General features: G+C 38.2%; 1 protein-coding gene across 1 annotated transcript; it reads left to right on the top strand.

Annotated features, from left to right (window-relative positions):
* The first annotated feature begins 11,419 nt into the window (after nucleotides 1-11,419).
* Nucleotides 11,420-14,903, top strand: LOC149564012 (FT-interacting protein 3-like). Its single transcript, XM_089827111.1, has one exon. It carries the CDS (start codon nucleotides 12,076-12,078, stop codon nucleotides 14,449-14,451), a length of 2,376 nt encoding a protein of 791 aa, XP_089683237.1. The 5' UTR covers nucleotides 11,420-12,075; the 3' UTR covers nucleotides 14,452-14,903.
* Nucleotides 14,904-18,262: the final 3,359 nt, after the last annotated feature.

The following is an 18,262-nucleotide window of genomic DNA, read 5'->3' as shown; positions in this document are numbered from 1 at the left end:
GAACATTGTATATCATAAACACACGTGTCTTCAATCGTAGATTATAAAATCTAAATCATCAATTGGAAACCAACAAGCATCTTTTAAACCCAAGATCACTTATGTGATCTTGTTTTACACTTTTTAGGAGGCCTACTTGAGGATTTCATCACCCCTTGGGATGACCTTAATTCTAGCATTCTGGTGGAGTATAAATATCGGGAGTTGAATCAAAAGACACCTCTTTTGGAAGCATGATCTTGTCACTCTTGGCTAAGCCCCAAAGAAATTTATACCTTTAGGAAGTGAAGGTGGAGATTTGGGTTGTTGTCTCCTCCCAGCTATGTGGTATTGCTTTCTTTCATCTATAGATTTGGGCCTCACATACCTTGCATATATTGTGGACACCTCTAGCTAATCTTGTATATCCTAGAAAACATCTTATAGGGCTATTGGTGTGTTTGATGTGCTTGAGTGTTCAAAACCCTCCCCATGTTTCGGAAAAATCAAATCTTTTTGCTAAAGAGATCACTTGTCTATCCTTTGAAATGATTTTTAGCAAGTCCATTCGCCACAACCTAACCACTGGTCAATCATTCAACCCAAATGAAAGGCATACTTAGCATAGTCACTACCTCATTTGAGATTCATCCAAGCTTCCAAGCTTTCCTATAGTACCATCATTCCTAAGGTCTTTCATAAAGTCTTCCTTTTCTCTCCATGTCTTAACTAGTAACCTTCCATCCCTACCCAACTCATCATCAAAACATAATATCACAATCCTATTATGCTGAGTGATCATCTCACCTTTTCTCCCACTCCATCTTATTCCAATGATGCTGACGATCTTATCAACTATGATGGGTATATCGAAAGCCTTAGAGATATTGCTCCCAACATTCTCCCAAATCCAAAAATTCCTCCAAACTACTCCATCATTCCTTCATGCATACCTACTAGTACTCCTTACCATGCCTTTGACAAGGGAAATCCATTATTATCGTCATCCTTACCTCCTTCCTATATTGTGACCACATATTCCTCTTATACATTAGTCATACCTCCATCTTCCTCCACCTTCATATTCTAGTCTCCACCATTCCAAAACAATTCTAGTAGCTACATCCCTAGTCCAAATCCACCATCTCTATATCTTCCAAATCCTCCAAGGAATTTTACAAGGAAACCAAAAGAAAATCCATATCCCACACCCATCATTCCTCTTATATCATCCTATCGCTACCATCCCTATCTCATCCACCCCACTTATCAAACCTCTTCCATCTCTTACTTCCCACCCATTGAATCCCTCCAAATCCCATCTAAATCTCATCCTCCTAGCATTACCCAAATCCCATGTAATAAACCTAATAAGTCCATCCCTCATTAACCCATCCCCATTGTAGAATCTCCTACCCATCCATCTACCTCACTTAAAGAAACCATCCATACTTCTCCTATCATACCATCCACTCCCATCCATTCCTATCAAGCTCTTGTCCAAAAGCATGTTGAAATATCCCATGACACAAAAGAAGATCCCACCATCCCACTTCTTCCCCTACATGATCCACTTTCACCATTCACTCCATCTAAAGAGCAATCACCATCCCCTCCATATCCCAATCCTACCATCATACCTACTCCATCTCAAGATCCATTCCCATCAACCCATCCAAATCCAGATCCTATCCTTCCATCCCCTCAACTTCATGATCATACATCTCCTATAATCCATGCTGATAGGTCCATAGAAGAATAACTAACTATCATATCCGAAGCTTCAACTCCTTCAGCTAGTAATGGACTCACATCTTGTGTTCCAAATAATGAACATCATATTGAAGAAAGAAATATAAGTGTATCTCTAAATGTTGGTATCCATTCTATCGTTGCATGGTCACAAATCCTTCAATCTCCACCCCAAAGTGCCCATCCATCTTATTCCACATCTATTTTGGGCCCTTATCCTACTACTTATTTCCAACCCTCCATTTTGGGTCCATATATCCCTCACCTAAATCCTCCACCCTTCCCATCCATTTTGGGCCCTTATATACCTAATACGAATCCTTTATCTCCTCTGTCTATTTTGGGACCTACTCCTTCCTCATTTCCATCTGTTTTAGGCCCATACCCTTCATTCCCTCCATCCATTTTGGGCAATTATATGCATCCATATCCTGTATTCCAATCTATCATTCCATCCCCTCAAATCCACAAGCTAGATCATCAAAGGCACTCATCCTTGAATCCCTTCCAAACTTCAACCTCTATCACTCCATCCATAATCCCTCCATATCTCCCATGCTCTTGTTCCCATACCATGGCTAATAGAAGCATATTCGATACCAAAATAAAAAAACACAAATCCAAAAATCCACAACAATCCAAGTCTTGACATGTCCCTTCTAAAATACATGTTCTAGAAGAGACACATTTAATCCAATTGAAAGAAAAAAGTCAAAAGGCCACAAAGGCCCAAGCTGAAAAAGTCAAAAATCATGTGGATACCTAGGATGCTCATAAAAGAAATGTATCTCAAAGAAAAATCTCATTTGGCATCCATTCCCGCTACTCAAAAAGCCTCATCCATTCATACTTTATCCAAATCTCCATATATACACCCTTCACCCCCCACAATCCAATTTTGGTCCCCCTACTTCTTATCCTAGATTTCCCATCCTCCATCTTCCAACTTTACTTGTAGTCCTTATGTTTGTCTTTCTCCATTTTCTCAGTTGACCGAGGCCTAAGATTCTATGGGCATGGGGGATGGTTCTAAAGGCATATTCTACATCATCTTTGTCACTACTTCATCACCTCTCAAGGTGTGTGTGCCAATGATGATCTTTCCATTATTCTCATCCATTTTCCACAAACTTTATGTTTTCCCATCCATTACCTACCAACTCCCAACCATCATTCTACTTATATAATCCAATCTTTTTCTCCCCATCCTACCAACGTCTAGGAGTCAAAAAGTCAAAAGTAAAAAATATCACAAAAAAAAAGAAAAAAAAAAAGCAAGTAACAAAAAAGAAGCTTCCACTGGTGAAAACTTGGCAATTCAAGCACCATGGACAAGTACCATGATGAAGACTTGGCAAACAAGAATCATGCATAATCCCTCCATCCAAATGCTCTGCACACTTGGGGGCACGTTCCATCACCCACCATACCCATCTCATCCCACCATGCTAATACCATCTTATCCATTTCACCGACCATCCTCCTTTGGATCTTGATAACAATAAAGTCCACCACTAGGTACATGCTTTTGGTCATCCTTTTGACATCCATTCCTCATCAAAGTTTGTATCCACATATCCTTTACCCACCCACCCTTTCATCCATATAAGCCCTCCATCATCCTCATTTGTCGAATATTATTATCCCCTATCTTCCTTGCTCATTCACCCTTTCCTATCTTAGCTTCCATCTATATCCCTTATCCTCTTATCATCTAACCCTCCATCCTATCACACCTCCTCTTGAATAACATATAACTAGGTGCACTATATTCCTTGAGATCACGTTGTGTTCATCTTTCCATCCCCCCATTCTAGCCCTATTTTCATCTTGTCATCCCCAAAACTAGTCATCCCCTTTTCTTCTATCCTTGCACTTCTCACCATCTCTCCATCTTTCCATTGCCCGGTATACCCCTTATCATTGGTATCTAGATCTAGGCTATCCCCATATGCCCCAATGTCATCCATTTATATCCTCATGCTCCTAGAAATCTACCATCAACTACACCATCCCATTGCACATCTTTTAACTCATCCAATCACATTCTTAATCTTCTGCCCAACCTTGTTGCAAACCTTGGTCATACCCCAATCATCATCATTGGGATCCAACCTTTTGACTCCTTAACTTCAAGTATATCATTCCCTTATCCATATCACCCTATCCATGTTTTTTCTTGCTATCTTCTCATTCTAAGCTTTTCATCCAGTATCTTCTCATCCTGAGCTTTTCATCCACTATCTCCTCATCCTAAGCTTTTCATCCACTATCTCCTCATCTTGAGCTTTTTATCCGCTATCTCCTTATCCTACACTTTATCTACTATCTCCTCATCCTGAGCTTTTCACCCGCTATCTCATCATCCTGAGCTTTTTTCCTACTATCTCCTCATCCTGAGCTTTTTTCTGCTATCTTCTCATCCTGAGCTTTTTACCCCCACTATCTCCTCATCCTAAGCTTTCATCTACTATCACCTCATCTTAAGTTTTTTATCCACTATCTTCCCAACCTAAGCTTTTCTTCCCCTCTATCTCCTCATCTTGATCTTTTTATCTGCTATCTTCTCATTTTTATCTTTCCTATTGTTATCCTATTGCGCAAAGCTTTTTATACAATAATACCTTGTACATACTTTGATCTGTCAGCCATATATTCCTTACATGTTAGTCCTTTACTTGGTACCATTGTATAACTCTCATCTCTTTGTGTCTGTTCATGCTTGATTGCAAATTACAATTATCTTGGTTAGGTGCTTTAGCGAATCCTCATACGAGATCCCTTGTCATTAAAATGCTGTCTTAAAAAGTTCTAATTGCCCATCTCATCCTAGTCCTTGATATTACTGATAAATCCTTGCAGGATGCATCCTTCCTCTCATTTGATCTTGGTCCATTAGTACCCAATCCTATCGATCTCTTTGGCAAAAAGTTAACTTTTTTTATGGATTTACATTTTCTTTCGATTTATTTTCTTTTTGAGATTTCAAGTTTGGTTCTTAAAGTATCTCTTCCAAGTGATTTGGGTTGTTCCCTCCTCAAGGTTGCCATGATCTTTTATATCATGGTGTGTAGCAAATGGGGCAATTCAAGGGCAAGGTTTTGATTATGTCTCTTTCGTCTTCTTTTTCTGCTTGTGAGTCAATCGGATATGATCCTTGCATATTACAAACATGTGATCACTTGTGATGACATGGTGCACTTGAGAAATATCATTTGCTTGTGGGTTACCAAGTATTGTTTCCACTCTGATTCTTCCAAGATTCATGTGTGATGTTGGGGCAATCCTCATGTGTTTGTTTCATGTCAGTCCCATGTAATATTGGTGCAAATACCTTGATGTTCTCTATAACCTTGGCATATACCCAATATTCCTATATCAAATAAAGTGCTCAAATAACGGTGGTGCTCCCCTTTGGAATGTCCCCACACTCAAGCTTTAATGGGTTACTTCACACTCCCATCCTATCCAAACATCCCATCCTATCCCAGCATCTCAAAAAACCCATCCTATCCAAGCATCCCATCCTATCCAAGCTTCCCAAACATCCCATCCTATCCAAGCATCTCAAACATCCCATCCTATCCAAGCATTCCATCCTATCAAATCATCACATCCTATCCAAGCATCCCATCCAATCAATCCTACCATCATGATCTAACCAATCTATCAAGCCCATAGTATTGAATCTTGCATCAATCATAATCATAGCTCATGCATCAATCATAATCATCTTTCCTACATCAATCATAATCATAGCTCCTCCATCACTTATAATCTTAGTTTATTTTTAAAATAGCTAATCACCTGCACCCCCCTCCCCCTATAACAAATGTTCTTAACCCTTGGTGATCCCTATGCCCAAGGTTTTCCTTTGTATCATTCTCCCCTAGTGAGAGTATGAGCTTCCTTAAACCCCCTCTCTTAGCCACTCTTAGTCCTCTTGTTCACCTTAGATTCTTGTACTTTTCAAGAAGTTATCGGGCCTCACCTTCTCTCCCCACCACCTTCTTGTAGGGGCATCACATAGTCCATTCTCTCCTCTTCTACTCAAAATTGAGGCAACCATGTTGCTTTAAAAGTCTTCTTCATGTCGTTTATATTCAAACTTCTTTGAAATAGTGTTGTTTCAACACTACGTCAAAGAGGGGCAAAATGTAGACACCTATATCTGATTACACAAATAGGTAATCTTATGTAGTTATCTCCTAGGACATTACTGATTAAATATTAATTAATTAATTAATTAATCATCATCCCTTAGTTAATTAATTAATTAAATTAACTATAGTCCAATTGATAAAATCAAATGATAACCCAAAATTAATTTATCAACTAAATCCCTATTCCTCTATTAAATTGAATAAACTCCCAAAGCTATTTAATTTAATCCCATATCCTTTATTTATTAAATAAACTATTTAATAAATCATCCAAGCCCCTAAAGCATCCTTAAACCCCTTCATTGCCGCTTATCCAACCCATTCACCCATACTAACCTCACTTAGCCTCCTAACTAACCCATCCCATCAAAGCTAAGCCACTTGCCCCCTAATCCCCTTCCTAAACTAAGCCTAATCCCCCTCCTAAACATGTCAACAACTTTAAGCAAGAGTTAAGACTTGCTAACCCAAGCCAAAGTTAACAAGTCTCCCTTATCCTCTTCCATCCCTATCCAAGAGCATTACTGACTCTTACATCCCTCTTAATGACTCTTATATCCATCTTTATGTCTCTTACACACTCATCCTCCTTGTGACAAGTCTCACTCCCTAATTAGCTCTAAACAAGCATAATCCATGTGCTTCCCTTTCAAAGCATCTTAGCCCTCCCTCACCATTTTTCCATCCTTGCATCCCAACCCTCCATTTCTCTACCCCTTAGCCTATAAATAAAGCCCTTCCCTCTCACAATCAATGAATCCACTTTTATGCAACCTTATAATGCTCCACTGACTACTACATCATAGCCATTTTGCACCTACTATTTTGAGAGCCTAAAAACTACCAAAATACCATCATAATGCTGAAATCCATCCATACCTCCATTGTCAAAACCCTCACCCATATACACACTTAGTAAAAACCCCCACCTATTGGAAGCTTGAGTACAACATGAACATACATCCCTTATCTCATCAGGGACATAGCCTCATCATCATAGGTTATGCCCAAGGAGCTTAACATTCTTGGTTTGCCTTCCTTTTGGTGATAACCTTGTCCTATCATAAGTGTTAATCTTTTTAGTATTGTGAATGTTTTTGTTAGTATTAGTATTCAATATCACACTACTAGATTAGGTGATACACCTCCAAACCCCCATAGAAATAATATGGGGAGAAAACCACCCCGAATAAACCACTAAGTCTAATTAGGCTCCACATCACAACAATCTCTCACTTGGAGACTGATCAAACTCCATAACAATAACCTCCCACTTGGAGACTGATCATAGCACTGCTAAACCTATAGCTCCCATTGGAATATCAAACCACCCCAGGCTTTGTTGCTCTTTTATTCTATTCAGTCTAGAAGACCAACTAAAACTAAAGAGGAGTTTAGCTTCTCCTTGTTACTACCTTGGTAAACATATCTGTTGGATTATCATATGTATGTATCTTCTCTAGCTTTAACTATCAATCATCCAAAATTGATTGAATGAAATGGTACCACAACTATATGTGTTTTTTCTTTGAATGCAGAGCTGAATTCTTTGTAAGATGAATGGCACTCTAGCTATCCGTGAACAAATAATTATCCCTCTGTGGTTGTCCCAATTCTTCCATGAAGAACTGAAGCCATATCATTTTTTTGGCTGCCTCTGTCGCAACAACATACTCTACCTCTGTAGTGGATAAAGCATTAACCTTCTGAAACCTAGAAACCCAACTCACGACTGCTCCACCAACAATAAATACATAACCTGAAGTACTCCTCCTAGTATCAATATCCCCTACCAAATCTAAGTCAATATAGCCCTGTAAATCAGTACTGGAGCCCCCAAAATGTAGACATGATATTTATGCATGTTGCCTACAAGTAAAAGGGCTTTATGGAATAAATGGGTTTATAGGTTAAAAGAAGAGGATGGAGGTAAGAAACAATTTAAAGCTAGATTAGTGGTAAAGGGATTTGCACAGAAAAAGGGCATTGATTTTGATGAGATATTTTCTCCTGTTGTTAAAACGACTTCTATTTGCACTTTTTGAAGTATTGTGGCTACTAAAGATTTGCATTTGGAATAACTTAATGTTAAAATAGTCATTCTTCATGGTGATTTGGATGAAGAGATATATATGACACAACCACAGGGATTTGAGGTTAAAGGTAAGGAGAACTTAGTGTGCAGATTGAAGAAAAGTTTATATGGCTTAAAGCAAGCACCTTGACAATGGTATTTGAAATTTGACAAGTTTATGCATGAGCATGGATATAGTAGGTGTCACTCAGATCATTGTGCTTATTTTAAGAGGTTGGATGATACTAGCTACATTATTTTATGTTTATAGGTTGATGATATGCTTGTAGTTGGGTCTAACATAGATCGCATTAAGGGGTTAAAGGAACAATTAGCAAATTCATTTGCTATGAAGGATTTGGGGGCAACAAAACAAATCCTTGGTATGAAAATTTGTAGAGATATGAAGAATAAGACACTAACATTATCTTAGGCTGATTATGTTGTGAAGGCATTGCAACATTTCTCTATGGAAAATGCTAAAGTTGTCAGCACACCTTTACTTGGTCATTTGAAGTTGACTAAGGAGATGTGTCCCAACACACAAGAAGATGAGGATAAGATGTCCAAGGTACCTTATGCTTCAGCTGTAGGAATCTTGATATATGTTATGGTATGTACAAGGCTAGATATTGCACATGCAGTGGGAGTTGTTAGTAGGTATAAGAGTCATCTAGGAATTGAGCATTAGAATGCAGTCAAATGGATTCTCAGATATTTGAGAGGAACATCTAATAAGTGTCTTGTGTTCTTGTCTGTTTGATCTATTATTTTCTGATATTGGTTAAATAAGGGAAACAATTGGGTTGTGCTACCCTACAATGTCTTTCTTTTCCTTTTTTTTTTTGAATACCCGAGCAACGATTAGACTGTGTTGCTTGGGTGTTTGGATTTTTTAAATTCCTTCAGTTGATTCTCATTGCTTGCATTCCTCTTTTCAGTTCTGTAAACTCACTAGTCAAAAAGTAAATAGAGAAGGGTTTTGAGCACCATTGTTGATCATGAAATCCACTTCAACATGCTTGTACTCTTCCATTCCAAGAATGCAGGGAGACCTAGCTAATTGTGCCTTTTTGTTGCCCCCATTATTATCTATTTTCTTTTTTTCTTGTTGATGGGTTTTCTTATTCTCTGTGTTTTAAGAAAACAATTATGCATTTGTTTTTGAGTTAATGTAACATTGTTTTCTGGTAAAAGGTCAAGGACACATAATATTATTGCTTAAGAGTTAATGTAACATTATCATATTAGTGACGTATAATTTTTAGACTACAATAACAAAATCTTTTGATATTTTTGCATTAATGAAGTGCTATCATATTAGTAGCCTTTACAACAACAATAAGCATTTAGAACCAATAAAAATAAAGCTTAAAATATCTCAACAAATAAAATTTCACATCAAGAGTTTTGACTATAATTTTTATTATCATTTCTTATATGTTAAAAAATATGATTAAAAACTAATTGGAATAATGTAATCAAACTTTATATATATATATATATATTTTCAAATTTCTCAAAAATTAATACAATATTTAAAAAATTCATATAGTGGAAGCCTAAAGTATTTATTATTTATTTTTATTATTATTTGAAGATATTAATTATTATTATGTTTATGTTGGAGTAGACTCAAATCCAAGACCTCCCAATAAGAAGCTCACAATTTAAGTTTATGTTGGAGGCTCTTCTAACATCCATGTAATTTAGTTCTACAATAACAAAAATTAATTTCTACAACAACTATAAAAATTAATACTTCCTACAATGATTCAAGACATCCATGTATAATTTAATTCCACAACAACAAAAAATTATACTACCTACACTTATTTAAACTATTTATGTAATAATAAAAACTAATCATTCCATTATAATATTATAATAATTACTTAAGATGTAGAGTAGTTGGATATAGATTGAGAAAATACGAAAGAGAGAAGAAAAACATGCAAACAAACAATCATTTAATGTCAAACATAGAAGATTTCCACAAATCATAGTTTAAAATTTATAGGGCATCTCCATGCGATCATGTTTAAGTTCATACATGTTTACTACCTTCAATTTCTAGATTGTAATAACAATTCCTTGATATTTTTGAATTAATTATTAAATAATGCTATATTCTTGAATAAAAATTTCTAACCATTAAAACTAATATAATTTTTATCTAGACAAACAATTGTAACTTCTTATTTTTTTCTATTAGATATAAGAGTTTCATAACAAAAAGAGCAACCAAAGTACCACCACAAAAATCAACAAGGAGGCCAAGCCTCACTAAGGAAGAACAGATTCAGGTGTACAACATAACAAAAAGAGGAGAAAGACTAGCTAACTAAGAACTTCTTATTTGAAAAATATATAATTCATAAAAATAAATAAATAAATTCATTTCAATAATATTGATAAACTTAAAATAAAAAAATATTATTTAAATATATTTGCAAAATTAAATTTATTAGATTTCCACATCCAAAACTTAAATATTTTCATACCACAATTAATTGAATTCATAAATATTTTTCATACAACACTTCCTAATATAACAAGAAACTATTTCTTAAAAAGGCAACTAACTAGATTACTTATTACATATCTATTTTAAAAACTATATAAATCAGAAAAAAAAATCTAATTTAATTTATATCAACAAAAACTTAATGCGCCTTACCTAATTGCTAAAGCCCGTTTGGTTGCAAGCATAGGAATTGAGAATTAGAATAGAAAATTTGAATGAGAATGGAGAATGAAGAATAGGAATGGAAAAATGCAATCCAATCTTGTTTATCCCTTGTTTGGTTATGCAAGCTTAAATGGGAATAGGATTAACTTGCAATCGACGCTATTTGAAAATATTTCTGAAAATGCAATCGACGCCATTGGAAAATCGCTAAAATATTTGAAAATATTGAAAACAAAGTTCCAACGCTCACCGAGGTCAAAGCAGATTTGAAAATTTAATCAAATTTGAAAAAGTTAAAATGAATGCAAGAATAGCAATTCCAATTACAGATATTTTTTGAAATGGACAAAAGCTCATTTTGGGGCTAAAATGAGAATACGTATTCTTATTCCCTATTCCTATTCCACACACCAAACAAAGAATACAAATCATATTCCAATTTCCTATTCCTATTCCGGTTGTATTCCAGCAACCAAACGGGCCTAAGAAACTAAAACAAGATATTTTATCGTCCAAGAAAACAGATTTCCAGTTTATCTCCCCAAAAAAGCACGTTGCAGAAATCTGTCTCCTCTTCTCGAAATAGATGCACACGTCCTACGAGAGGAACCTTCGCACACATATACAATGTATATACGTTCTACGAGAGGAAGCTTCGTACACATACCAAGTGTATATACGTCCCGCTCCGCACGCGTCCCCGCCACGCCCATTACTTCAAATAGCTTTTGAAACTGGGTTCGACGCCGATTCGACGAGCCTGCCCGCATTATTCCTTATTTATTGTTCTCTTATGCTATGCGCCCACCATGGACCATGTATGATGGATCGATCATCCATGTACATATGAATCTATAAAAGTGACCATGCTGCCGTACTGGGAACCCCATCACTGATACAAAAGAATCGCAGGTTAACAGGCTCACCGCAAAAGAGAAAGGGGCAAAACTCCCAACACAGAAATCTGTGAAAGCCAAAGCCGAGTGCAGAGGCCAAATCTGCTGCAAGTAGTGGAAGAACAAGAGGAGGAAGAAAAAGTTGGGTATTTGCGAAAAAAAAAAAAAAAAAACCACAGAAATCTGTGAAGCCAAAGCTAAGTGGAGGCTCAGAGATTGAGGCAAAATCAGAGGCAAGCAAGGGGGTTGTGGAAGAACAAGAGGAGGAGGAGGGGGAAGAAAAAGCTGGTCAAAGCTCAGAAAACAGAAATCAGAGGCGGAGGGGAGGCAGAAGAAGAGAAAGAGGAGGAAAAGTTGGGTAAAGCTCAGAAGATAGAAATCTGAAGCACAGGGGAGGAAGGGTGTAAGAACGAGAGGAAGAAGAGTGGAAGAATAAGAGGAGGAAGAAGAGGGAGAGAAGTTTGGGTAAAAGTCGGGATTGAAATCTAAGTGGGGGAGATCTGATTCGGGCTTGGCAAGATGCAGAGGCCACCGATGCCGGAGGATTACAGTCTGAAGGAGACGTCCCCCCACCTGGGGGACGGGCGAGTGAGGAGCCACGGATGGGGAGGAACTGAGCGTTCCACTTCGACCTATGATCTGGTGGAGCAGATGAAGTATCTGTATGTCCGCGTGGAGAAGGCAAGGGAACTTCCGGCGAAGGACATAACGGGGAGCCTCGACCCTTATGTGGAAGTGAAGATGGGGAACTACAAGGGCACAACGAAGCATTTTGAGAAGAAGACGAACCCGGAATGGAAGCAGGTGTTCGCCTTCTCCAAGGAGAGAATCCAGAGCTCCTTTGTGGAGGTCACTGTGAAAGACAAGGATATTGTGAAGGATGATTTCGTGGGGCGAGTTGTGTTTGATTTATCCGAAGTGCCCACTAGGGTTCCTCCGGATAGTCCTCTGGCGCCACAGTGGTATAGATTGGAGGATCGAAAGGGGGACAAGGTGAAGGGTGAGATAATGCTCGCTGTGTGGATGGGAACTCAGGCGGATGAGGCTTTTCCCGAGGCTTGGCATTCCGATGCTGCAACTGTTCATGCTGAGGGCGTCACGAGCATCCGATCTAAGGTTTATCTTAGCCCTAAGCTCTGGTACGTTAGGGTTAATGTTATTGAGGCTCAGGATCTTCAACCCTCTGATAAGGGCCGGTATCCTGAGGTTACTTGTAAGGTTCAGCTTGGGAACCAGATGCTTAAGACTCGGCCTTCGGCTACGAGGACTACTAGTCCTTTGTGGAACGAGGATCTCGTTTTTGTGGCGGCTGAACCCTTTGAAGAGCACCTGGTGCTGAGCGTGGAGGATCGGTCCTCGCCTAACAAGGATGAGGTTATGGGTAAGTGTATTATTCCGCTGACTACTGTTCCTAAAAGGCTTGACTATAAGACTGTGAATTCGAAGTGGTATAATCTTGAAAAACCTAGCTTGGCTGATACGGAGCCGAAGAAGAAGGAGATTAAGTTCGCAAGTAGGATTCATCTGAGGATTTGCTTGGACGGGGGTTACCATGTATTGGACGAGAGCACGCATTATAGTAGCGATCTGCGGCCCACTGCGAAGCAGCTGTGGAAACCCTCCATTGGGATTCTGGAAGTGGGGATTTTGAGTGCGCATAATCTGCTGCCCATGAAGACGAAGGATGGAAGGGGGACTACTGATGCTTATTGTGTGGCCAAGTATGGGTCGAAGTGGATCAGGACGAGGACAATTATTGATTCATTTAGTCCCAAGTGGAATGAGCAGTATACTTGGGAGGTTTATGACCCTTGTACTGTGATTACGGTTGGTGTTTTTGACAATTGTCATCTGCATGGCCATGGTGGTGGTGGGAATGGAGACAAGGGCGGCGGGGGCGGGCCTTCGTCTAAGGATGCTAAGATTGGGAAGGTGAGGATCAGGCTCTCCACCTTAGAGACTGATAAGATTTACACTCATCAGTACCCATTGCTGGTTTTGCATCCCTCTGGAGTGAAAAAAATGGGGGAGCTTCAATTGGCCGTGAGGTTCACATGTTCCTCGCTTGTTAACATGATGGCTATCTACACCATGCCGCTGCTGCCCAGGATGCATTACATGTATCCATTGAGTGTGGGTCAGCTAGAAAGCCTAAGGTACCAGGCTATGAACATTGTGGCAATGAGGCTGAGCAGGGCTGAGCCTCCGTTGAGGAAGGAGGTCGTAGAGTACATGATTGATGTGGATTCTCACATGTGGAGCATGCGGCGAAGCAAGGCCAACTTTTTCAGGATCATGGGCGTGCTGTCAGGGTTCATTGCTGTGACCAGGTGGTTTGGGGAGATTTGCTATTGGAAAAACCCCGTGACAACGGTGCTAGTCCACATTTTGTTCCTTATTCTGGTATGGTACCCTGAGCTTATTCTGCCCACTGTTTTCCTTTACATGTTCTTGATTGGAATATGGCATTACCGCTGGAGGTCAAGGCATCCTCCCCACATGGACACTCGCCTCTCGCATGCTGAGGCCGTGCATCCCGATGAGCTTGACGAGGAGTTTGACACCTTTCCGACTTCGAAGGGTTCAGACATTGTAAGGATGAGGTATGATCGGCTTAGGAGTGTTGCAGGGAGAATTCAGACCGTGGTTGGCGACTTGGCGACACAGGGGGAAAGGTTTCAGGCACTCTTGAGCTGGAGGGATCCTAGAGCTACTACCATATTTATTACTTTTTGCTTGTTTGCTGCCATTGTTCTCTATGTCACTCCTTTCAGAGTGATGGCTGTCATTTCAGGCTTTTACATACTGCGTCATCCTCGTTTCCGATATAAGCTTCCTTCTGTTCCACTCAATTTCTTTAGGAGATTGCCTGCACGAACTGATTCTTTGTTGTAAGCAGTTGAAACTGTTATTCATTTCTGGGGTTATGCTTTTTCCTTATTGTTGTTTTATCAAATCACTATTCCTCTGCCGGACAAGCTTCAGCTTCCCAGTCTACAACTGCTGCATTTTGGCAATTCATACAAAGGATATATCAGGATGGCGTTTTTTTGCTTGACAAGACAGATCATTGTTTAACTTTTGTTTTGAGCAGGAAACTTGTCAAAAATTTTCGTAACTCCAATTGTGGAATTGATATTCGGCGGAGTTTATGGTACTGGGAAGATATGATGTATACAGTTACTGCATACTAGTGGAGCTTGTGAATTATGTCTTTATATTTTATCCCGGAACTTTATACAGGGAAGATTTGTACAGTCAGGTGGACCCTGTTTTTGGCAATCCATTTGCTTTTGAAATGGTTCCTTTACTTTGTTAATAAACAGTAGTTGCACATTTTAAGCCAATTCAAAGACTTTTTTGTGTTGTGCTGCCATGCAGGTATGATTTCAAAATTTCTTTCAACTGAATTTTTTGACTGAATTTTTTGATTGGCAAGCAAAGAACAATGCGATTTTTAATCGATTTTTTTCTGCTTTTTTGGGGGATAGTTGGGGGATAGGCCTTAATTTTTTTCTGGGGATTGGAAACGTTCATAATAATGCAGCTTTAGTTTTTATGTTCGAAGGAATTAGTGAATCCTTTTACTCCCTCCCATTAGCTATGTCTGGGAAATACAAATTTTTAAGGAATTCTGGACATAACATTTTTATTGTAGACATGTTTTTCTCCTTAAATGACTGGTCGAGTTCGTGTGTTTCCATTGATGTGAATCGAAATTAGATTTTTAGTAATTTATAGCAAGGTTTCAATTTTCACCAAGTTTAGCTCTTACAACCTTGCTCGAGGTTTGTTTATATGTTTCTTAGAAAACATTCTTCCATTTGAAAAATGTAATGTTCTCCAAGAAGACTCTTTGCATATCCTGCGCTATTTCATAGAAAATAGAAAATAATCCTAAATCTTTTCCAAGTTATTCTGTAAAACATCTGCTTTTCATTGCACGAGAAGTTTGCATCATCAGTGAAGCGTTAAAATATATTGCAGAACCACTTAATGCTTTTTCAGGAAATTAATAATGTCGTTTCTGGTTTCTGAGTCCAGTTCAGGGATTCTGCATGTTAAAATGAGTCTTTTCTATAGCTATATATTATGCAGTCAATAAACTTGAATTTTATTTCTCTTCTGATACCTCTGAAGAAGATTGTAGTTTGGTTGAATCTCTTTTGTCTTGATTGTTGCAGGTAGGTAGAAAAGGCTTTGGATAAAGTAAATGAAGGAGCTTCTTGAAGTCATTAGGTTTGTAGGTTGTAAGCAACTTTGAACTGATTTAATACCCCAATAGATGCCGTGGATGAATCTTGTGTTACATTTGAATTCAAAAGTCCATTTTTTCCCATTATTTGCTTATGATTGAGAAGGGAGTGCTGTCATGACAACACAAACCTTCAGCAAATTTTGAACTCCACCATGAGTCAACTCCCAAGAACATCAACTGTTTTCATGACGAGAGAAACACCAGTCAACTAATTGTACATCAACTGTACATAAATGATCCTCAACAGGATCAGCAGTTGGTTGAAGAGCAAGGGAGGTGTTCCAATGCTCATTTTTATAAACATCATTTTCCATCACAAGTTGAATCATTCAAAGAGAACCATTCTGAGCAGGATCATTTTCCTAATTTCCTCAAGTTGTCCTCCCTAGCCTCTGTACTAAACGTTTAACTCTACCTAGGAGATTCTTTTTCCCTCAAATTTCTTCCCTAGCCTTTGTACTAAGCATGCAACTTTACCTGGGTTCCTAATTTCGTCAAGTGCCTTACTGAGCCTTTGCACTAAACATTCAACCCTTACTTCGGAGATTCCTAATTTCTTCCCTAAACATTTAACTCTACCCGAGTGATTTCTAATTTCCTCAAATGTCTTCTACTTTCCAGATGTGGCTATCCAGCTACGAATGTAGTTTTTCCACATACCACTTTTTGTAACTTTTTGAGTAAACGTGTTCTCCTTTGTATGAATAACCAATTTCGTAGCTGCATAGCCGCTGCCCTACTTTCCAGCACTGAGACCTACGAAGAGCTTCTCTGTGTCAAAATCAGGAGAGAAAATCCTACTTTTCTTGGTTGACTTCCACCCTTCCGAAGTTATAGCTGGGCTTATTTACCATTGTCATATTTGCCTTTATTTTGTATAGAAGATGTAGCTGAAGCCTAAAACAATGCCTTCTGTGATAGACCTGAAGCAATGCCAATTTACCAAGAGAAGGTAACTATGTGCTATAACTACGTTACCCTAGGGGACGGGGGACAAGGAAACAGGTTTCTGAGATTTTTTAAATATTTTTTTTTCACAGTAGGGAATGGCAGTGGGAATAGTTATATAAAAATTAGGGAAAATTTAAAATAAGGAAATTTAAAATATTCATATATAAACATGGATAGAGCATGTTTATATGATTTATAGAATTTTTTTTTAGTTTAATGTTTTGAATATCATGATGAGAGAATGGAAGAATAGAATGACAAAATATGATTTATAGAACTTTATTTGTGTTAATAACTTAATTTTAGAGTTCATGAGAGGGAATATCAAACAAATTATCAATACTGAAACAGTAATTTTATAAGACAGTCAAAAGAAAGGTTTCCAGAAGTTTCTGGAGTGTCTGGGGGACGTATTAAATTTTGCTGGAAATGTGTCCCTAGATGACACTGCTGGATAACCCTAATTAGGCCAGAGATCGATGCTATTGTCCATTTGTCTGATGAGCTGCTCTTTAACATCAGACCATAACAGGGGTAATAAGGAACTTCCATATGGACCAAGTTTGTGAATGGACCATTAGACAGTGACTCACTTCCAATTTTTTCCTGTTTTCTTGAGCTTCCTGTGTATTCTATATATTCTATATCAGATAAGTAATTGACCGCGTCAAAAATAGGATAAGGACACAATTTATGTATTGATATTGTTGTGAGCTATCAAAATGGTTTTAAACACGAGGTTTAATATACATGGATAAGCAGAATCTTTTCCTACTTCCAGATTTATGTTCAAGCGTTCGTTTCACCAATTCTTTTCTATAAAATTTGCAACTCTATCAAATCTTAAAAGCTTTAAGGCTCGCTTGCAACCAGATTTTGGTTTTTTATATATTAGATAGTAAACTAATAAAATATTTATTGGAAGGTTGTGTTTTTTAAATAATTAAAATCACTAGCTATTTTTGACAAATGTTTAATTTATGTACCTATACTGAAGTTTTCCAACTTCAGAATTGCATCGATGGTTTGTATTTGCTAAGAAGCAATGCAAAACAACTGAAATGTTGTTGATCGTCAGATCTTTAAACTACTTTTTGTTAAGGTTATTAATATTTTAGAAACACCACACCCTTTCTGCGGTACTGTTTTTGTCAGAAGTGACAGGAAGCAAAGTGGGGAAGATGACAGCGAGCTGCTTCTATAGGTGCGAACGGAGATTGTCGACACACAGATGCTTTCAAAGGCACCGTTTTCTTCACGTAGTGAATTTAGGTTGAGAGACTTTGCATACCGTGGTCATGATTTTTGTTGATTGTCAACTGGCTTGGCAATACAAGAATTCCATGGACTCCAGTTGCAGTCCTGCAAGCTCTGTGTGCTCCATGACAGATGCAGTCTGGGAGTGGGTCTTATATGCAGTGGCAAGTTTAAGGTTGGAGTGGTGCAGTCTGCTTTCTGACTTTGTTGTCTTGTTGGTGGGTATTTTCATTTGTTAAA

The sequence above is a fragment of the Cupressus sempervirens genome, chromosome 4 (genome assembly GCF_028749045.1).
Source record: "Cupressus sempervirens isolate cs-2001-9-10 chromosome 4, ASM2874904v1, whole genome shotgun sequence".
In the NCBI taxonomy this organism is placed as follows: domain Eukaryota; kingdom Viridiplantae; phylum Streptophyta; class Pinopsida; order Cupressales; family Cupressaceae; genus Cupressus; species Cupressus sempervirens.
Note: the sequence above shows the minus strand (reverse complement) of the source record. Positions and strands in the feature narration are given on the sequence as shown.